The 22,895-nt window shown below is 46.1% G+C and overlaps 2 protein-coding genes across 8 annotated transcripts in view; both read left to right on the forward strand.

The window, feature by feature from the left end:
* Nucleotides 1-2,556: 2,556 nt before the first annotated feature.
* On the forward strand, nt 2,557-12,583 carry mtmr14 (myotubularin related protein 14). Of its 2 annotated transcripts, XM_057031130.1 has the most exons (19): nt 2,557-3,234; nt 3,503-3,651; nt 4,277-4,385; nt 5,228-5,303; nt 5,709-5,769; nt 5,879-6,001; nt 6,090-6,163; nt 6,311-6,381; nt 6,451-6,525; nt 6,667-6,733; nt 7,320-7,405; nt 7,750-7,826; nt 8,132-8,168; nt 8,236-8,306; nt 8,623-8,681; nt 9,000-9,132; nt 10,285-10,461; nt 10,561-10,770; nt 11,654-12,583. In XM_057031130.1, the coding sequence occupies exons 1-19, from the start codon at nt 2,989-2,991 to the stop codon at nt 11,832-11,834; spliced, it is 2,082 nt and encodes a 693-aa protein (XP_056887110.1). In that variant the 5' UTR covers nt 2,557-2,988; the 3' UTR covers nt 11,835-12,583. The 2 variants fall into 2 exon arrangements, with proteins under 2 accessions (XP_056887110.1, XP_056887111.1); XM_057031131.1 differs by lacking the exons at nt 2,557-3,234; nt 3,503-3,651; nt 4,277-4,385 and adding an exon at nt 4,452-4,473.
* Nucleotides 12,584-12,738: 155 nt separating this feature from the next.
* Nucleotides 12,739-22,895, forward strand: part of LOC130524722 (copine-9-like) — a 110,608-nt gene continuing 100,451 nt past the window's right edge. For all 6 annotated transcript variants that reach the window (XR_008950205.1, XR_008950206.1, XM_057031135.1 and 3 more), the window contains exons 1-2: nt 12,739-13,002; nt 22,853-22,893. Coding sequence is in view for 4 of the 6 variants with exons in the window: in XM_057031135.1 (XP_056887115.1) it covers nt 12,926-13,002; nt 22,853-22,893 (118 nt within the window). In the remaining 2 variants the exon portion in view is untranslated. The remainder of the gene's footprint in view (nt 13,003-22,852; nt 22,894-22,895) is intronic.

The following is a 22,895-nucleotide window of genomic DNA, read 5'->3' on the forward strand; positions in this document are numbered from 1 at the left end:
TCGTAGTGTCGTCTCCTGCCTCTTCCTGGTGACATTCAGAACTTCTGACAAGTCAGTGCATCCTGGGTGAATCCAAGGATCATCTGAGGTGATGGAGCTGTTCGGCGGGACCACAGTAACTCACTTTGGAGCCAATGTGCTGAAGCTTTGGTTTAGGACCTTTCAAGGACTGAGGGCTCTGTTATGTGACTTAGTTCCAGCCACAACAGACTCCTCCTCCAGCCCACAAACACACGCAATGGTACTCGTTTTCAATGAATGTTGGACAGTAAAGTTGTGATCCAAAAACTAGCACCTTAAACCGCAGAAATCCCTGGTGAAGACACCACAGGACAGTATGTATGAGGATGGTATGTGTGTGTGTATATATATATAGAGAGAGAGAGAGAGAAATGTTTTAGAGAATCTATAGTACACTGAATTTATGGCATGATTTTTGTTTCTTAGGGTCAGACGCATGTCAGACTCTTTCTGGGTTCATCGATTGAAGCAGGCGCTATGTTCTTTCTGTTCTGTAAAGATGCTTCTTTGCTTTGGTTTTATTTTTACACAGACCATATTAGTAACTATTTCAGCTGGCCCCCTCCAAAAATGCTTTAAGAAGCAAGAGATGTTCTGCATTTTGATAATAAAATAATCATGTAACGTATTTTCCAAACAATCATGGTCAGGTGTCATATTCTTAGTGTAAGAACTGTTGTAGAGCTGGAGTTCTGAATTTATGTTCTGCTGCAAAGTGATCACCTCTGTTACCAAAGTACTGCTGAGCAGAATGTGTGTGACCATCACTGGTCCATCAATATTCTTGCTACAACACGGTGAGCACAGAAGAGTCCAAATATCTCCGTTTGAAGAATTATAGTCAGAGGAAGACACATGCAGAACTTCACCAGCACTTCACTATGATACATCACTACACATCACTACACAGCTCTGCTATACAGTTGGCATAACATGTTGGCGAAGGTGGGTCGCACTCTGAGGTTTTGCAAGTGGAGGTGTCAAACTCAAATACCCAGTGGGCCAAAATTCAAAACTAGGACAAAGTCACGGGCCAACATTGATATTTATTGAAAAAAATCTTCCTCCAGCTATAACAGGGAACCTTTTGATATATATATATATACACACACACACACACACACACACACACATATATATATATATATCTATATATATATATATATATTATATATATATATATATATATATATACTGTATATATGTGTGTGTGTATATATATATATGGTATGGCTTCGCAGGCCAAATATTATTACATTGTTGGCCAAATTTGGCCCATGGCCAGAGTTTGACACCTATGTTCTAAAGGGAGTCGTGGTCTACTGTATCAAAGGCTGTTTTGAGGTCTGTACCAGCAGTAAAGAGTTGTTGAATCTTCTAGATCTCTAACCTCAATGATGAGCCTGAGCATAGAGATGTGATCGGTAATTGACCTTGTGGGCATAAAGCCTGATAATCCTTTCTGCTTCCAAGATGATGCCTCATGTGCAGTCTGGGGGGCTGCTCAGCATTATCAATTACACATTGGTCAGGATGTGGGTGAGCCACTGGACCGTGCAGTCACCACCTTCTTCAGCATTGCTGTGATGGCACAGATTCCTGGCACCAGTTTCTTCAGCCTCCCTTGATCTACTCAGAAGAGTAATAACCAGCATTATTCTAGTGTTGTCTCATTAATTTCCAATTCCAAAACCAGAGCAGTGAAAGGAGACCAGCCTCCCTTGACCTCGTTGGCGACAGTCTTTCATTATCCATCTGTCCATCACCAGGTTCGGTCGGTTTATATGAGACTGGTCCTGCTTTAAGGTTTCTTCCTGTTAAAGGGGAGTTTATCCTGCCAATATTGCTTGTTAAGAGGTCATGGCCTAGGATTCTGTAAAGCAAAGAGATACAGTTTTGATTTTAACAATGCTGTATAAATAAAGATGAATTGAATTGAATTGGAGTTAAATTGAGCAGGTTTATCGCAACCTTGAAAATCCTCTGACAGCTTCTACTTCAGCAGGAGACATTTGCACTCAGGTGAAGGTTTGACCTTTTCTGGTGGGAATTACCCTCACAGGCAAAAAGGTGGGGGAGAGTATAGCCCATCATTCACCCATGAGAAGCATCCAGCTGCAGGTTGCTGTTTTTAATGGAGAGCCACCTTCAGAAGCTTCAGGGGGATGAAGTAGCTGTGTGACAGGGTCTTCCTCTTTTTGTACAGTTGCAAAATTTGGGTTTGAGAGGAAACGAAAATACACAAATGTAGACAGATTATGTGAAGAAACAAAGTGAGAAAATGCTGTTAAACTATGGCAATAACTTCGTCCAAAACTGACGTCATCGAATCAATCGATCGTCACAGGAATGAGCAAATCCTTTCGATTAATTTATTTTCGATCCCCTTTCTGGTCAGCAGATGGCAATGTTACTTCAAAGACGCTGGTAGACGGGAGCAAGAGCGGGACACTGTTGACAATGAGCGCCCACGTCGCTCGGGGCGTGGTCAATAATCACGTGTTTAGCCCAGCTTCCGGTTTACCGTCCGTTGTTCCGTTTCGCTGTCCGATCACAACAACTGCTTTCACTGTTTCAACATGTGGATCCCGCTGCCACTGAAGGTCTTCTCTGAATGTTGACTCTTACCCGGTTCTTCATCATGGCGCGGTCCGCAGAGAACAGATGACGATCTGACAGGGCGGAAATCAGTGAAGGCTGTCCTGGATTCTGGAGGTGTCCTGGGTCCAACTAGCAGGAGGTCGGTGGTGTTAAACGGACCTGTGGTCCCACCGTACACGTGGGTACGAACTTTTAACCTGACTGGAAATCAGCTAGAGCTGAACCGCCGCCTTTGCTTGCGCTACTGCCGCTGTTTTTTGCGTAGCGACCACAAGCTTCTACCGAACTGTAGAGCGGCCCACCGCTGCCCTGAATCACATAAGCCTCCCCGGCTCTGGCCCCCTCAAGCGGGCAGTCAGGAAAAAAATGGGTGGAAAGGGATGGCCTGGTCGGCCCTCCCGTCACACAGGACAGGGCTCTGCGGTTTTTGAAGGAGGTCGAGTTCGACTGGAGGCCACTACCGCGGGACGAGGCGCTATGATGGCCGCGTCCCCCTCCGTGGCTAACGGCTTCACCGCTACTAGTGCGTGGGCCAGGAGGAGCGAAGAGATCCCGGACTTGATATATTTGTTCTCTAAGACGCAGTACAGAGCAAAAGAGGTGACTTCGCAGGTAAGAAGAGCATCAGCAAGAGAAAATAATTAAAACCACGATGCACTAGTGTTGCGTGAGCTTAGACATCCAAATGAACACTTGTGTTGACAAATTTGGACATGTCGACCATCTACGTTGTTAGGTTTCCTCGACCCAGTTTGTGACACCAGGTTCCCCCTAACTTCAGTAGGTTTTGAGGAGATTTGCAATGAGTTTGGCCACCTTCATCCAGCCTCAGGACAGACAGAATGCCAACAGAAGCCTGACAAAACTGTGTTTCCTGCAGGTGGAGGTCATCGAGAAGCGCTGTCTGGATTTATTTAGCAGAGATTATACATTCAGCATCATCCACAATGCTAACGGAGAAGTGTGTGGACATTACCCTCGGCAGATCGTCTTTCTGGAGTACCAGGCCACGGATGTGGACAGAGACAGGTACGGTTTCATCACTGGCCAGGTCCAAGGTCCAGTCCCAAGGTCCAGCCCAGTTAGCCATTGGCCTGTTGTTTGTTTTTACCACCCTGGGTTCATTACTGCACCCAGACAAAGGTAGACCTCCAACCCTGCTGCTCCTGTCTGGGCTGCTGTGTCATCTATTTATCACTAGCATTGCTAAATTGATCCAACACAACAGCTGACTGGCTTTTCCCCTCCTTTTTCTGTTTTGTGTTTTTTAATGAATCCGAGGTACTAGGTTAGGGTTTATGGTGAGGATAGGGTTAGATCCTTCTGTTGGCAGGCTGATGATATTTATGAAGTCTGCAGCTGATCACGTGGTCCCATCTGTGCCATCAGTGTTGGCCAGCAGGTGGTGCTTCTTCTTCATGTTTTCCATCAGTACCGTTGTCTCCTGGCATCTTTCATCTAGGATTTTCTGTCACTGCAGTCTCACGGTGGCTGATTGATGTTGTTCAGAACAAACTGTTGACACATAGAAGATGAGGGTTAGTCAAACATTTCTGGTTGGTCTCTGTGTTTCTGTTGGTATTGTGTCCATCTGGTAGTCTGATTTCAGCTCTTGTTTGTGGTGTTGAGTTCATCTGATTGAATCTGTGTGCAGGTTCAAGAGCCCAGTCCAGGTCAGTAAACTGCAGGACCTGGTGAACCGGAGCAAACTGGCCCGCTGCAGAGGGAGGTTTGTCTGTCCTGTCATCCTCTACAACGGCAAGGTACCCTTTAAGAACATCCTGTTTCCCAGAACCAAAGGTTTCATACCAGCAGAACTAGTTCTAGTATGCTGTGGTACACCCAGATCTGGTTTGTGCTTTCATTGTGATTCTGGTGTGTATGTTCTTGTAATTTCTACATAATGTGTACCCAAATACCGTAACTGCTGCACTATAGAGTGCACCCAACTCTAGGCCGCACCACCAAATTTCATAAAATTTAAGAAAAAATAAACATTAAAGCCGCAACTCACTATAAACCGCAGGTGGCGACTTTGAACATCTTTATGGTACAAAAAAGATTATTTTAAATGTTTTATTTACTAAACACAGCAGTAATACCAACTTTTGATTAAAAGCTGCATTGGCAGCATTTCTTCGTGTGTTATCCATGACGAGGGCGTATGCATGAAGAGCAAAAAGACTCTTCAAATCACAATTAAACTAGCGCCTCAGCGCATTACTGTAGATCTTCAACCTGTCTGTCTTGCTTGTGCTCTGCTCGAGCACCCTCTGGTGGTCGCCTGGTCGTAAATATCCAGTCAAATTTAGAAAACTCTATTATCCGATTCGAGGCGATTAAGAAAGTTATAAAAATCCATAAATAAGGCGCAGGGGTCAAAATGTGGGAAGAAAATAGCGGCTTATAGTTTGGAATTTATGGTCTTTCTGATCTCGTGTGGCTCCTTCATTCTGACTCAAGTCCAGCAGTCTGGAAGACCAGTGTTAGGCTTCCTCATTTGTTTTGAGAACAGTTTGGGGAACACACATACACACAAAATACACACACACCCCTCTGTGGGGGTCCATCAATGATGTCTCAACCACATTCTGCTGTTTTCCAGCATATCTGCCGTTCGTCCACTCTTGCAGGATGGGGTGAGCTGTATGGGCGTACGGGCTACAACTACATCTTCTCAGGTGGCCTCTACACTCACAGACACTCGCACATGCTCACACACACATGCTCACATACACTCACACACATGCTCACACACACATGCTCACTCACGCACACACTCACACCCTCTCTGGTTAAATCTCACATAAGAAGTTGGTTCTTGTTTTTTAAGTTCCTGTCTGTACTGACAGGACGTAGACTTCATGTGAAACATCAGTCACATTCAAAGGAATATGGAAACACTCAAATTTCATGTGTTCTCAGTTACCCAGAAATGTTTCTGTCGCGTTGGAATAACATTAGCTGTGACCAGAACATTGAATATCAGTTATTAATGCAAACAGAAGGTAGAGAAGGTTCCCCTCATATTTGATAAGGAGGGGCTCCCCACAATAATGGCACTTCTGCCCTGTTGTTCTGCTCAGGAGGCAGCGATGACACCTGGACAGAGTCGGAGGACGTCCCTCAAGAGGACAGTGCTGCCAGGTAATCTGAGTACTTGAGGAACGTTTGTTATGGTAAATGTTCAGATGGGTCAGAGATCACTCCTCTGTTTTGTGCTGGTCATCCACCCCCCCTTCCCCATCCTCTGTAGGAACGGGGACTCACAGCTCTTCGATAAGGTCAGAGGTCATGACATCAAGCTGCTTCGATACCTTTCTGTTCGCTACATCTGTGACCTGATGGTTGAGAACAAGAAGGTTAAGTTTGGTCTGAAGTAAGAACTGTGGCTGTCTGACCCTGAACCACTTCCCCCATCAGTTAAGGCACAATATGATTGGTTTTGTGTGTGTGTGTTTTTGCAGCGTGACGTCCTCTGAGAAAGTAGATAAAGCTAATCGTTATGCAGACTTCACACTGCTCTCCGTACCTTACCCAGGTAACACCTCATCTCGCCCTAACCCTGGAGCTGATCCAGGTCCTCTCAGCCTGGTTCTGGTTCTGAACTCACGTTTTTGTGTTTGGGAGTGAAGCACAAGAGGGAGGGACCATAACACATTTGATCATGGTATGTGTGTTCTTTCAGGATGTGAGTTTTTCAAAGAGTACAAAGACCGAGACTACACAGCAGAAGGTCTGGTCTTTAACTGGAACCAGGTAGACCCAGATCTGGACAGTCACTGGCAACTCTTGTGTGTGCCTCATCTCATCTGTGTCCTCTTGTAGGATTATGTCGACGCCCCTTTGACGATCCCTGTGTGTTTTACACAGAACCTCCACATAGACTGGACCCGCTACCAGGTTACCTCACACACAACCTGTTGGCACAGTTGATTCCAGAAAGTCATTTTTATAACTTTATTTTTATTTCTGTGTGTGTGTGTGTGTGTGTGTGTGCCTACGTGCGTGCACGTGCGTGCGTGTGTACATGCGTGAGCGCAGTCATGGGACCTGGTAGAGCAGACCCAGAACTACCTGAAGCTGCTGCTGCACATTATCGACAGTGACGGTTTGTTCTAGGAATGAGGGCAGCTCTGATCCAGTATCGGTATCTTGTTCCAATACCAACGCAATTCACGGATTTAAATTTTCGATCCCTGAATTAGGTCTCTGCTTTAACGTTGTCTGCTGAAATTTCTCCACTAGTGATTCCTGCTGGCTAGTCTGCTAGCTAGTCTGCTAACTGTAGAAGTCATTTCAAGATTGGAGGCGTGTCTTAATGAGATCCAGAGATGAAATTTTTGGACAGATTTTATGCTCCAAACATTGCAAAGCAAGACGGCAATGTGCAATGTTTGCAGAGCTGTTACTCCAAGACTCGAAAGCTCTGTCGCAAGGTACACATGAGAGAGCACGAGGAATAGTTAACTGGGTGGCACGAATAGTATCAATATCCACAGATATCCAAATTCAGATATTAGGATCAGATTGGGTGTGAAAATGCAGATCGATAGATCTCTCCTGTTTTCCATGGCTAACCAAAGAACTCATTGCATTAAACAACGTTTGAGCTTTACTGTTGCTGTGACAGAGGGTCTAAACCTTTTTGTGCCGTTGCTGGAGTATTAATGTCATGGTACCGTGTGTTGTTTCAGATGAGAGCGGTCTCCTGGTTCACTGTATCTCCGGTTGGGACCGCACTCCTCTCTTTGTCTCCCTCCTAAGACTGTCTCTGTGGGCAGTAAGTTGCTGCGTCCCGTTAGCAAAAACTGCTGCAACCGTTTGCACCTGTTGAACTGTTTTACATCTACCCTCCTTATGATTTGTGGAAATCTTGTGGTGAAACATTACAAAAAGTACATGGAAACCTCAGACACCCATGTATTTGGTGATAATGTTGCACAACTAAATATACATCAATAAACGGCACATACTGTACATACTGTGGTGATTAGCATCTCATCCGCTTCATATGAAACTCCATGGAAATACTGTTTTTACAATGTTTCCATCTATCAAGATGTAGGTCACACGATGAAGGTGATAAGCCACGATGATGTCGTTCAGCGTGTGTGTTCTTTACAGGACGGTGTGGTCCATGCCAGCCTGGAACCAGCCCAGATCCTCTACCTGACTATTGCCTACGACTGGTTCCTCTTTGGGTAAGAGACCTGGTCTCTGCTTTGTATCTAACTTCAGTTAGCTAACCTCAGTTAACTCACCTCAGTTAGCTTCCCAAGTGGGTCACCTGTGAAGGAGCTTTGTCAGATTTCAGACCTTTGAGCAGCTCTGGTCTCACTCTTCTCCAATTCCAAAAGCAGAGCAGTGAAATACAACCAAAGCCTCATAATTTTAAAAAGAGCTTCAAAGGTGGGGTTAGACCCAGTAGAAGCAGCCTCATTTGACTGGGATGTTTAAAAGCTCAGAAGAGGAGCGCTGTGACTGATGTGTTTCTGTTGGTTTGCAGCCACATGCTGCCTGACCGACTCTCTAAAGGGGAGGAGGTGAGTCTCAATCTGCTTCCTCAACACTGCCCACCTCTGTCTTCTCTCATTCCTCTTTCTCTTCCAGATTTTCTTCTTTTGCTTCAATTTTTTGAAACACATCGTCTCAGAGAAGTTTTCTGCTGTCAAGAAACGAAGGTATTGTCATCAGATATATAGTTTCTATTACTGGGACCAGTTAAGCAAGTGGAAGGTGGAATGATCACTCAGAGCCAGTTGATCCTTTTAGCTTTGAAGGCCCTTTTTATTTTGATGCACAACACAACGTACACAACACAGCAGGTTCATCCAACAAGGTCACAGCACCAGGTGTCACATGACCTCCTGTGTGTCTGTCTCTGTGTGTGTGTGTGTGGGGGGGGGGCACGTGCCCTGTTGGAGCACACGGGATTGTGGGTACCAGGGAGAACGTTATGTACAGGTTCTAACAGATTATCTGTCCTGTCATCATCAGGAGGAAGAACTCTAACGTTAAAGACGGAGACTTCTCTGTGGACGACTTATGTCATTTGAGTAAGTCACATGAGCGAAGACTCTAAACTGAAGTGAAGCCTCAAACACACCTTTCCTTGTTTTACACACACACACACACGCAGGTTGTCTAGATTCCTTCTGTCTGAACATCTTTGTCAGCACTGGTTAACTGCTTATTATTGGGTTTGTTGCAGTTAAATGCAGTCAGCAAACGCACCCTGGTGCATAGTTCAGCCCTGCCCTAAACGGGTGTTTGAACTGTTGACAGTTGTTGTTTTAGTTCCGGTAATGTTTCATCAACGTTCTCGGAGCTGCTTTTTGGTTCCTGTGCTAATATTCGGTTCTGTTTGGTTTCAGGGTCTAGGGACCGTGGCAGCGTCACCAGTTTAAGCAGTGAGTTCTCCCTGATATCTGAGGAGGTGGGCGGAGCCTCCAGCCTCACCAATGACACTGTGGACCAGTTCTCCAGTCAACCCCAAACCTCCAGCTGGTCAGGGCCACACGGAAGTTAGAAAAGCTATGAGAGTCCTTTTAGGGCAAAAACACTGAAGCACACACACACACAGACACACACAGGCTGTTTCCGAAACCACCCCCTATACCCCCCATAGTGCACTCAATAGTGTGGATGCCATTTTGAAATAGTGTCCGAATTGTTAGTGAGCATTGCTGTACCCTATGTAGTGCACTCAATGTATCCCACAATGCACTGCAAAAAGTAGTGTACAAGCGAGCACCCTAACTCGGAAAATGTATCCCATCAGCCTTTACGGTATCACGTGACGGTATCACGCTGATTGGATAGATTTTTTTTATCGTAATTTCTACTGTGCGGTTTGATATATGAAATTTTTGGAAATGTGATTTTTTTTTCCAGTAGGGGTCCAATATGATCATCTTAAAATATTACAACATAAATCAGTCTTCACTGATCCCCGCCCCTCACTTAAAATTGTTCTTCGGAATCAGAATCTCAGTAAAAGAATATTTACAAAGATGAAAAGTAGCTCTAAATCCATTTTTTGATGAAAATTGCTTTATTAAATGTTTTCACTACAGCGGAATATGACTTGAGAATGTGCCATCACATCTTGGCTTGAAAATGTCAAGGGGCACTAATTATTTTAGGTAATAAGTAATTATTATTGTATTATTATTGACATTAATATTTCATTTTATTATATAAAGTTAATTATCAGGTAAAATATTGCATTTTCATAAAATGGCCGCTGAATATATTTCTGATGGGTTAAAATAATTAAATGGACCTGGCCACTTTTCCCGGCGACCGGTTCGTAATTAATATGCAACACCATGACGTCACTTTACATGCGCCGTAAATGACGCCGTTGTCCGAATACTAACTTTAAATTGAGTGCACTACGTAGTTCACTCAATCCATGTCCCCCAAGTAGTAAGTAGTGAATAGGGAACGAGTGTGTGGTTTCGGAAACAGCCATACTCTCACCGATTCAGCTCTCAAGAACTCTTTGTTCTCTTCATTTGAGGTTCCAGTCCACTAGTGTGGATATTTCCTGTGCACACTTCCTCTTTTGATTCTTCCATGTTTACATTGACCGTAGGATGTGGGGGAACCATCTTTGAACATATATTATAACCTGTTTCCATGTTCGCTCCACAGGAGGAAAGGAATCGTGTCTTCTCCTCAAATGGTGGTCTGGAACAAGCAGAACCCTCTGGAGGAACATCTCTCTCATGCTCTTATCGAGGGCAGGTCTTCCAGCTCCTCCTCATCCAACCAATCAGAACATGGACTCCTGCGTGCTGGCAGCAGCCCATTGGCTGTCCCTGGAAGGAGGTTCGCGGGTTGAGATTCGCCGGGAAGATCATCCACTCTGAGCTGCCTTTACTGAGCAGTTGTTTCATCTTTGGTTCCTTGTGTTGTCTAATCTCGCAGGTTCACAGCAGAACACAATCGGTCCAGTTCCTCCCTCTCCACAGAGTACGGAAGCTGGCAGATAGTCTCGGGCTGCGGCAGCATTCACGACCACGCCCACTTCCCTCCACCTCCGGCCTGGTCTGGCTTGTCTTCGTCCTCAATGATGGCCGCAGCCTACGACTCTCCTCTGCCCTTCAGTTTCCAGGAGGAGGGGTCTGTAGGACGAATGTGAGTAGCCCTGAACCTGGATCCTGACCAATCTGGTTTTTGGCAGCCATTTTAAATCTAGTCTTCGACTTTTGGACTAAAATTATTAGTTGTTGTGCAGTTTTAGTCATTTCTATATGTGCTAGTTTTATTCCAGCTATTTATTTTATTATATTAGCTAATTTGTTTTATACTCACAAAGGACTATTTTGCACATACAAGATCTCCACCCAACAACTATTACTAATTATACATTACACATAGATAAAATGACAGCAAGTGGAATCAATGTCCATTACTCCCAAAAAAACATTCGTACTTTGGCAATTGTGGCTCTATTTCTGACTATTTTCTTTAGCGTAATGAGCATAAACATGCCCAAGATATGAGCATTGGCTGAGGAGCATGTGCTGAATATGCTACCAGGTCACTATGACAGTGTCTTACACTTAGAAGCAGGCTGACAGAATTAGTGACCTTAGACCTTCTCACAGAGGAAGGCTTTCATCCTCATCATCCTCCCTTACCTGGGCAGGGAGATGGTCCCTCAGCAGGGGGCCTGTTAGCGAAAGGCTTGGCCCCCCGTTCTACTACTAAAGGTTCTGGAAAGTCAGCATGGTCTCGTGACCTCTGCTTAATTCCCGTCAAAACTATAGCTGCAATATAAACAGGTTACCACCAGACAGGACAAGTGGCACCTTGATGTTTCTCTTTAAGCTGCTTTTTGTTTTCTGGGGGTCAGATCCAGATGTGTGACACACACAAATTTGACAGGTTCCGTTGGACTAACATTCTTCGCCAGAGAAAAACTGAAGTACTCTTGACTGAATTTCTTTCATCCTTCTCTGCTTCATCCTGTTTCTGTTCTACCTTCCATCCGCTTCCTGCTCCATCTCCTCCACAGGTGTCCTCTTTCCTCGGAGCGTCAGGCCCGGTTGGAGGCGGTGCGGGAACTCTTCTTGGCAGCCTACAGCTCCACAGTTGGCCTGAAGTCTTCTTCCCCTAGCCCCTCTGGCTCCATCTCAGGTCTGCTCGAGCAGTTTGCTCGTGGAGTTGGTCTCCGCGCCACCAGCGCTATCGTCTGAGCCTTGTCAGCTTAGCTTCATATCGTCTGTTCGCACCTCAGTGTCTCACAACAATAAAGTGCCAAATCTGCTTGTTTATGGTTTGTCTGTAGATCTAACCTTTGTCTGGACATTCTTCAGGGAACCAGCAGAACTGACCAGAACTGTGTGTAGATCACTTGTTTTATTTTGACTGTCCCTTTAAAAGGGTACATCCTGTTTGGCTTTGACATCCACAGTGACCTTGGGTACATCGAACACCTCATAACATGCTCTTCCTCATCCTCCTCCTCCTCTTCACACTTGTTAAATCGTCATCTTCTCAGCATAATGTTGTTTTACAGCACTGGAAAAAATGTCTGTCAGAAAGTGTGTCGGGTTTTTTTAAATTGTAGCATATTTGCTAATCTGCTGTGTCCCTCGAGTGTTTGCTGGCGCCTTTTCTCTTCCCAATCAAGACACTTCAGATGTTCTTGGGTCCACCTCCAGGCAGGTCTGTCTGGGATGCGACCTTTGACTCTTCTTGTTGTCAAGTTGTGCGTTTGTCCATTGACACAGTCCTGACTTACTGGGTTGGATGGCAGCCAGACACATTTGATGATTTTTCTTTTTTAGCTGATTTGTGATTTTGTTGAATTATGTCAATGATAGTCAGGTTGGTTTTTTTTACTGCGCAGAATTTGTGGCATCAGCCAATGAGAGACCTCACAAGTCTCAGTTGACATGCTGGAACTGATGCTTGTGAGAATAAACTCAGATTTTTGCTCATTTCCCGCTGTCAGTGTCCTTCATCACTAATGACTATGATGATTATCTGCCATTATTTATTCGTGAAATGCCGAGACAAGTAAGAAGTGACCTTTATTGTGATAAAGAAAGTTTCCAAAAGGGGGCGCTGTAGCACCACAGTCCTGATGATCAAAGTTCGTCTTCTCTATCTCTCTCTATCTCTACCTTTGTCCAAGAATAAAGTGACCCCCCTCCTCTCCTCTTCACGCATCCCTCCTCCGAGCTTCACACTGCTCCACTCTGACTGTGTGTCGGCTGGATGGATGCTGCCCTCCTGACTGAGGTGATTGATTATTGCACAGAAGTTATCTGGGGAAGCAAACATGGCGACAGTCGAAGACTTCGACCACCTGAACTCCTCTGTGCCTGCAACGAAGATTGAAGTCACAGTGTCATGCAGGTAATTCTCTGCTCACCTGGATGTGGTTGAGCTATTTCAGAGATGTGTTTGAGGGTTCAGTTATAGTCTCAAGGTTCGAAATGTGTCAGTTTAATGGGCATGGTCATAATTTGGGCAAGGAACTGGGGGTTATATTTTTTGAAAGGCCTCACAAACTTGTGAGGACTTTTCCTTAAACTGCCTTTTCTAAATATTTTCTTAATTGATTTTTATCACTCAGATATTGTGATTTTACAGTTAGAAGGCAGCGATGTTAGAATTCAACACTGTTAGATGGTGCAAGGGTTAGAAGATGCCACTTTTAGATGGCACCACAATTAGAAGGCACAAGTGTTCAAAGGTGCCAGGGTTGGAAGTAGCAAGGGTTGAAAGGGTTAAAAGGCACCAGTGTTAAATGGTGGTTTTGAAGGCATCAGGCTTTTCTTTTTTCAAAAGCAACCCCTCAGTCTGCCAGCTTGACTTGGATACTATGCCTGCTGAGCTACCTGGATCTTACAGTGGCTGTTTTTCAGGTGCAGCATGTGTTCCGGTCAGACTTGATGAATTCAAGGCCTAAAAACCAGTTTTTGAAACAATTGAATGTAGCAATATTTAATTTCCTTACCAGTGGGCCTGCCCAACCTGAGTGGGACCTAGTGGCCCCTAGTGGTCCCCCTGGAGGACCTGCTGGCTTCCTTAGATCTTATGTGTGAAATGGGTGGAATCCTTGTGTCCACACATTTCAAACAAAGGACAAACATCAACATCGTGATCGGGTCAGCACCTTTTCAGGCTCCTACCATTTTGACTATTTTGTGTTGATATTGTGTTGAGCTGGTCAAAAGATTCAGCCCAGATTCACAACTTTAGTTTAGATAACGGACACATTTGGTTCAATTTCCGGTTAACTAAGTGGTGTCCTAATTCATTGATTTTGATGATTGCTAATTACGTTTAGTGGTTTCTATAACCAGTAGTAATTATAAATCATCATACAACCCATCACACTCAATTCAGTGGGCTCCAACAGTAAAAAAAAAAAAAAAGCTTTTTCTTCTCTGAGAACCTGTTTTGGTGTGTGAGAGAGTCAGTTGTGTCATGCGTGTCCATGTGGAGACTCAGCTGATGTAGGGCTAACCATAGCTGAAGCTGCTGGTCCTGATGAGGTGGTCTCACATGAGAACAAACGCTGAAGCTGACAGAATCAGGTTAGACCAGATGATATTCCAGCACACTGAGCAGACACGAAGAGAGGAAGGCCATTAGGTGTGTCCTGTGTTCAGCAGCAGACGCCGACATGAGAACCATGTCTGAAATACTAAATGAAGCTAGTTGAATACAGTGATCCCTCGCTATATCGCGTTTCATCTTTCACGGCTTCGCTGCTTCACGGATTTTTTTTGCGAGTCGTTCATTGGAGTTCTCAAATATAATCGAAGGTGGCATATCCGTTTATAAAAATCTTCTTGCTCAGAAAAAGAAAGAGCGCCAACAACTACTCAAAACAATGTTCTTCTCTCGGAGAAAGACTCCTGCGCCTTCAGTAGAAACAGACGCTACAGCGGAGCGGAGTCAGGACGAAGAGGCACAGCTGGGACTGTGAAATACGCCAGTGACAATGTTTCCAACCTTGTATTACTAGATTAAATTATTGTTTTAAACAAATTTTGGGCTTTAAAACAGGTTTTTATTATTGGTTTCATTCTATAGTTCAGTATTGCATTGTAAAATAATAAAAAATAATAAAGCTGACTACTTCACGGATTTCACTTTTCGCGTGTTATTTTTGGAACGCAACTCCCGCGATAAACGAGGGATCACTGTATATGTTTCCAGCGCTCTGAGCCCTTCAATCATGTCAATAGTCCACAGGTGATGAGTGGCAGCAGTGACACCTGATCTTATGCCTGTCAGTTCCTGTGACACAGGTTTCCGTGATCATCTTGTTGAACTGAACTAGAGAACGTTGATTTAGTGTAAAGTGTGTCCTGGCCAACAGGGGCAGCATAGGCTCCACTGAAACAAGGACCTGGTTATGCAGACATGATTGTTACTGTTGCCTTCATGTCAAACTATCAACAGAAATTAATCATTTTCATCACAACCTGGCTCCAGAACTAGAACCAAACTTCACACACGACTGTGAAAGTGTTCGGCATGGCTATGACGTTCCAGCATGGATCCAACTGAGGAGTTAGGGTTGTGGTTTCTACCATTTTTCTTCTTGTCTTCTGCCAGAAGCTGCACTGACAATAGCCCCTTTAGCAGCAGAGGGACTGTTGTAGTCCCTATAACCAAAGGTTCCTGTAACCATTTTTTTTTCCTTTTTTTTTTTTTTACAGTCAAACTGAACGGAGTTGGAGACCTCTTAGTTCCTACAACTCTTTTAACTTCTACCAGGCTGTCCTAAGTCAGCATATGAACCATTGCTGACAGCTGCCATTCTCTGGCAAAACATCTTTGCTGTAGCGACATAGCCAATCACCGGCATCGGCTAATGTTTTCTTTTTTAATGTGTAGTTGTGAGAGAGGTCGCAGTGTTAAATTTACTGGTTAAATAGCTGAGTGATGCTTCAAATCTATGACAGAGAAATGCAAACTACAGGTTTGAACATTGAGAGCCAGATGCTGGTGGTCTTGGCTCAATAAAAATGGCAACAATTGTTGTTTATTTGGTCATTCTCAAACAGCTTCACACTTCATTGCACCGAAAAGACGAAAAAAGTACAAACCAGATCATTTGGTGCACCAACACCAAATGAGGCGGGAAGAAGAAGATGAGGTCATCCAAGAAGAAGGACTGGATTGGTTCAGGGCATGTCCCTCCAGTAGGAGACCCCCGGGAAGACCCAGGACACGTTGGAGAGACTATGTCTCTTGACCGGTCTGGGAACGCCTGGGGATCCCTCCGGATGAGCTAGAAGAAGTAGCTGGGGAGAGGGAAGTCTGGGCTTCTCTCCTTAGGCTGCTGCCCCCGCGACCCGACCCCGGATAAGCGGTAGAGAATAGATGGATGGATGGATGGATGTTAGTTGAACTGTTCTAGAAGCAGACTGTTCCAAGAAATACATTCCTATAATAACCTGGTGCTAAAGGGATTAAAACTGACAGTCATCCTGTTCAATCCTCTCACGTCACCAGAATTAGTTGGGCTAGGTGGCTACACCTTCATCATCATCATCATCATCTTTATATCTTTATCCTGGTTGTTGGTTCAATCCCAGGCCCCTGCATCCCCCAATTACAGGGAACATTAGTGAGTCCTTATTTCTTCTTCTGCTATCAGCAAACATCAGTTGTGTGTGCAGAATGAGTAAACATTCAGTATAGACCCCTGTCAGCTGTTTTGGAGTCTGATTAAAGTAGTTCTGGAGCTTCTCCATTGTATGTCCTTGTTCCCCTGGCCTGAAGGCTGAAGTGTGAACAGGCCATGTTGGTGGGGGTTAGGGGTCCTTGAGGCTAGAATCTCTGCAGGGAGGGCAGTGCAGTCCTCGTGGTCTTCTCAGCATCCTTCACCTCTGCATGCATCTGTGGTCTGCAGCAGTAGTGTTTCTCTACCACTCAGGGATGCTTCCAACATAGCAGGTTTAGAAGTTGGCAGTCCGATCCTCGGTTATGGAAATTGGCTTTTGGAACATGGGACGTCACCTCTCTGGCGGGGAAAGAGCTGGAGCTTGTGGGGGAGGTTGAGTGCTACTGACTAGATATGGTCGGCGTCACCTCCACACATAGCGTCGGCTCAGGAACCCAAGTCCTTGAGGGGGGTTGGACACTCTTCTATGCTGGAGTTGCTCAGGGTGAGAGACGGAGAGCGGGGGTGGGCTTTTTGCTTGCCCCCAGACTCTCTAGTTTGACGTTGGGGTTCTCGCGGTCGAGCGCAAGGGTTGCTTCCCTGCGCCTTCGGGTCAGGGAACGGGTTCTGACAGTTGTTGTTGTTTGTGTATGCACCGAATAATAGTTCAGAGTACCCGCCATTTTTGGAGGATCTAGGACGGACGCTGGACAGTGTCCCAACTGGGGACTCCATCATGCTGCTGGGAGACTTCAACGCTCACGTGGGCAACGACAGTGTGACCTGGAAAGGCGTGATTGGGAGGAACGGTCTGCCCGATCAGAACCAAAGTGGTGTTCAGTTATTGGACTTCTGTGCTAGTCACAGTTTGGCCATAACTAACACTATGTTCGAACATAAGGTTGTTCATCGGTGCTCTTGGCACCATGACGGCCTGGGCCGTAGGGCAATGATTGACTTTATAGTCGTGTCAGCTGATCTGCGACCATATGTTTTGGACACTCGGGTGAAGAGAGGAGCAGAGCTGTCAACTGATCACTACCTGGTGGTGAGTTGGATCAGGTGGGGGGGAGAGCCACCGCGCGGAGCTGGCAGGCCCAAATGCTTAGTGAGGGTCTGTTGGGAACGGGTGGAGGAACCCGTCAGGCTGGTCTTCAACTCCCACCTCCGACAGAGCTTGGATCGTGTTCCGCGGGCGGTAGGGGACATTGAGTCAAAATGGGCCATGTTCCACTCCGCCATTGTCGAGGCAGCTGTCGCGAGCTGTGGCTGCAAGGCTGGTGCTGGTCGTGGCAGTAATCCCCGTACCCGATGATGGACACCAGTGGTGAGGGGAGCCATCAGGCTGAAGAAAGAGGCCTACAGGTCATGGCTGGTCTTTGGGTCTCTGGAAGCAGCTGACCGGTACAGGTTGGCTAAGCGGGTTGCGGCCGCGACAGTCGTGGAGGCAAAAACTCGGGCATGGGAGGAATTCGGTGAGGCTATGGAGGAAGACTTTTGGTTTGCCAGAAGATTCTGGCAAACTGTCCGGCGCCTTAGGGGCGGCAGGCGGCAACTCGCCCACACCATGTTAGGTGTGCGTGGGGAACTGCTGACGTCTCCTGGGGCAATTATCCGGCGGTGCAAGGAATACTTCCAGGAGCTCCTCAATCCTACCAACACGTATCCTCAAGGTGGAACAGAGTCGGATGACCAGGAGGTGGACCATCCAATTTCCGGAGCGGGAGTTGCCGAGGTAGTAAAATAGCTGCCTGGGGGCGGAGCTCCGGGAGCGGATGAGATCCGCCTGGGGTATCTGGATGTTGTAGGGCTGTCCTGTTGACACGCCTCTGCAACATTGCGTGGACATCGAGGGCAGTGCCCTTGGACTGGCAGACTGGGGTGGTGGTCCCGATTTTTAAGAGTGGGGACCAGAGGGTGTATTCCAACTATAGGAGGATCACACTCCTTAGCCTCCCTGGGAAAGTATATGCCAGGGTGCTGGAAAAGAGGATTAGACTGATAGTTGAACCTCTGATCGAGGAGGAACAAATGATGGTTTCGCCCCGCCCCACGGATCAGCTCTTTACCCTTGCTGGGGTGCTTGAGGAGAGTTGGGAGTTTGCCCAACCAGTCCACATGTGCTTTGTGGACTTGAAAAAGGCTTATGACCGGGTCCCAAGGAGCATTCTGTGGGGGGTGCTCCGGGAGTATGGGGTGGAAGGTCCCTTGTTAAGGGCCGTCCAGTCCCTGTACCAAAGGAGCAGGAGCTTGGTCCGGATAGCCGGTTGTAAGTCGGACTCGTTCCCAGTGAGGGTTGGACTCTGCCAGGGCTGCCCTTTGTGACCGATTCTGTTCATAATTTTTATGGACAGAATTTCTAGGCACAGCCGGGGAGTGGAGGGTGTCGAGTTCGGTGGGCGGAAGATCTCGTTGCTGCTTTTTGCGGATGACGTGGTTCTTCTGGCGCCATCGAACAGGTACCTCCAACAAATGCTGGGACGGTTCGCAACGGAGTGTGAAGCGGCAGGGATGCGGATCAGCACCTCCAAGTCAGAGTCCATGGTCCTCGCTTGGAAAAAGGTAGAGTGCCTTCTCCGGGTTGGGGAGGAGATCCTGGTGGAGGAGTTTAAGTATCTTGGGATCTTGTTCACGAGTGAGGGTAGGATGGAACGTGAGATCGACAGGCGGATCGGAGCGGTGTCAGCAGTGATGCGGGCGCTCAACCGATCCGTCGTGGTGAAGAAGGAGCTGAGCCGGAAGGCAAAGCTCTCGATCTACTGGTCAGTCTCAGTCCCAGTCCTCACCTATGGCCATCAACCTTGAATGATGACCGAAAGAACGAGATCGCGGATACAAGCGGCTGAAATGAGTTTCGTCCGCAGGGTGGCCAGGCTCAGCCTTAGAGATACGGTGAGAAGCTCGGACATCCGGGAGGAGCTCGGAGTAGAACCGCTGCTTCTCCGCATCGAGAGGAGTCAGTTGGGGTGGCTCGGGCATCTGGCTAGGATGCTCCGGACATGTCCCACCGGGAGGCGGCCTCATGGCCGGCCCAGGACTAGGTGGAGAGATTATATCTCGCCTGGCTTGGGAGCGACTGGGGGTCTCCCCGGAGGAGCTGATGGAAGTGGCTGGGGAGAGGGCTGTCTGGGCATCCCTCCTGAAGCTGCTGCCCCCGTGACCCGGATCCGGATAAGCGGGAGAAAGCGGAACGGAACGGTCTGAGGTCTGCCAGTCAGAAAATCTTGGAGTCAGTCACAACCAGTGGTGTGGAGGCCAAGTGTGGGGTTTGCTCATGTTGAAAGCTAGGCTGGCATCAACAAGCCATCAACACCCACTGAATCATGTGGATGGAGGACATGCACAAGGTGCAAAGCCATCATCAAATTTGTTGTTTATATGCAGTGGCAGCAGCGTGAAAACGTGGAAATGATTTAATGACTGTGGTTGTCACTTGGCATGCAATTTTCAGACCTGTCCACCTTTGTAAATGTTCAGACATATTGATCCCGCTGGCCGGTGATTGGTGGCATTCGTAGGTCATCACATCAATCAATCAATCAATCAATCAATCAATCAATCAATCAATCAATCAATTAATCAATCAATCAATCAATTTTTATGTATAGCTCTTTTACAATCAAAATTGTTTCTAATTGCTTTACAGAATCCCAGGGCCTAACCCCAAACAAGCGATAGTGGCAAGGAAAAACTCCCCTTTAACAGGAAGAAACCTTGAGTAGGACCAGGCTCATGTAGGGGGACCCTCCTACTGATGGCCGGCTGGGTAGAGAGAGAGGAGAAGGGGGAGGACAGGTAGAGGAGATAATAGGTAGGAGAGGAGAGGTAGAGGAGAGAATAGGCATAGATCATACAATACACTACATACATACATGTATACAATACATACAGAAATAGATTATAATAAGTAAAGTAAGGTGCAAGTTCAGTGGGTCAGCGGAGTCGGAGGTCAGTATGCAGCTCTGAAGGCGGCGATACCTGTAGATGAATACAGAAGGGGGGGAGAAGCAGAAAAACTACACAAGAAATAACATCACTAGTCTACTTGGTGGAGAGGAGAGGAGAGGAGAGGAGAGGAGAGGAGAGGAGAGGAGAGGAGAGGAGAGGAGAGGAGACCATTTCCCAGTGGGGTGACAGAGGCCTGTCAGGTGATCATATTTCTGATCTGGTTTCACTAGCTCCTCCAGGTAGGATGGAGCTAGGCCTCTGAAAACCTTGTAGGTCAGAAGAAGGATTTTAAAAATGTTTCTAAATTTAACGGGCAGCCAATGAAGAGACGCCAATGCAGGAGTAATGTGATCTCTTTTGTCAATACCTGTCAGAACTCTAGCTGCAGCATTTTGGATCACCTGGAGGCTTCTTAAAGAGTTGTTTGGACACCCTGATAATAAATAATTACAATAGTCCAGCCTGGAAGTAACAAATGCATGGACTAACTTTTCAGCATCATGCCGCGTCAGTAGTTTCCTGATCCTTGTGATGTTCCTCAGGTGAAAAAAGGCACTTCTAGAGACTATTTTGATGTGTGAGTAAAAGGAGAGATTGTGATCAAAAGTTACTCCTAGATTCCTCACAGAGAGACTAGATGTTAATGAGATACCATCTAGAGTGATAATGTGATCTCATCTATCCCTGAGAGGTTCAGGACCAAACACCGTGACCTCAATTTTTCCTGAATTAAGGAGAAGGAAATTTGAAGACATCCAAGACTTTATGTCTTTAAGACAGGACTGAGGCTTCACTAACTTCTCTGTCTCCTCTGGTTTCATGGATAAATAGAGCTGAGTGTCATCAGCATAACAATGAAAATTTATCCCATGCTGCCGAATAATGTTCCCTAAGGGAAGCATGTACAATGTGAAGAGGATTGGTCCAAGTACAGAACCTTGAGGAACTCCATGGCTAACCCTACTGTATGAGGAGGGAACACCATGGACATGAGCAAACTGGTATCTATAAGATAAGTATGATCTAAACCAGTCTATTGCTGTCCCTTTAATCCCAACCACATGTTCCAGTCTCTGTAACAGGATGCTGTGATCAACTGTATCAAAAGCAGCACTGAGGTCCAGCAGAACCAGCACAGAAACCAGTCCATGATCTGAAGCTATAAGACGATCATTAGTAACTTTAAGAAGTGCTGTTTCTGTACTGTGATGAGCTCTAAAGCCTGACTGAAACATCTCAAACAGACTGTTTCTCTGCAGGTGCTCCAGTAACTGAGTCACGACAACCTTCTCAAGAATTTTAGAGATAAAAGGAAGGTTGGATATCGGCCTATAATTTGCTAGTACGTCCGGATCCAGAGATGGTTTTTTAAGCAACGGCTTAATCACTGCAACCTTGTAGGACCGGGGTACATAACCTGTCACTAAAGAACAATTGATCTGGTCCAGGATAGCGCTGCCTATCATTGGTAAAACATCCTTCAACAGGTGTGTTGGGATGGGATCTAAAAGATATGTTGCATAGTTATTGTACTTGTCCGCATGTCTGAACGACCTGCTGGCGCATTTGCCCTCACACTAGCCAAAACCCACACTTTAGGGGTAAGCCGAGCCTTAGCATCTTGATAAGCTAACATGCTGATGATGTTGTGAAGTGTTGTCTGTGGTGGTAGCTCACGTGAGGCTGTACACAGCAACCAAAATCAGAGGGGCTGAATTTCAGCAGTAAAATCTCTAAACAGGGCTCAGAAAGCATCTGTTCACCTCCACATGAGGCAAATCCCCTCAGTCCCTCTCAGTCTCCCTAGGCCCCCTTATTCTCCCTATTTCCCCTCAATCCCCCTAGTCCCCTTCAACCCCCTAGTCTTAGTGGAGGTATAGCCTGGTTGCCTCAATGTATATAGGAACTCTGTAACTAAAGTCCGCTTTCTTGAAATCATCATCGATTTGCCTTCATCATCATTATTGTTCTTGGTCTTCTCATCATTTTCTTCCTTCTCTCCATCATTTTACTGCTCTTTGTCATGATCAGCATCATGTTCAACCCCCTCCTCAAACAGAGCCAGGTTTGTAATGGCCATGTCCAGGCACCATCTTTGGGCAGCGCTTCCTGTATTCCTGAAGAGAAGAACTAAAACAAATATATCACATGACCGGTCTGAACGTGCTCCAAACACGTAGATAAAGATCATTAGTGTTGCCAGGGTAACCCACTGTTACCCATGTGTGAACTCCCTCAGCACATGTATGATTACACATGCGCACTTGAACATGCACTTTGTCTAAGCAATAATGTTTGAACAATGAAATTAATGATATGTTATATGATGGCATTTCCACCAATCACATGGCTGCTAAACTGCTAGCTTAGTAAAGGTGGACAAGAGACTCGTTTCCCTCCTCTTCAACATGTGTGGGCAGTCTGGACAGCTTTATTTGTGTGCAGCAGAAAAATGTTAAGTTAATTTCAACTGTGACACTTTGAAATCATCATGCTAAATCTGAATGTCTCTGCCAAGCGAGGGACACAGCAAAAATTCCAACAAACTATATCTGTCCACCAGAGGCTGCTAAAACTCACTGGAGTTTTGACAGTGTGACCAGCCTAACGTCACCGTTTGTTGTATTACAGAAACCTGCTGGACATGGACACCTTTTCCAAGTCAGATCCAGGT

This window comes from Takifugu flavidus, chromosome 4, assembly GCF_003711565.1.
Source record: "Takifugu flavidus isolate HTHZ2018 chromosome 4, ASM371156v2, whole genome shotgun sequence".
Classification (NCBI taxonomy): domain Eukaryota; kingdom Metazoa; phylum Chordata; class Actinopteri; order Tetraodontiformes; family Tetraodontidae; genus Takifugu; species Takifugu flavidus.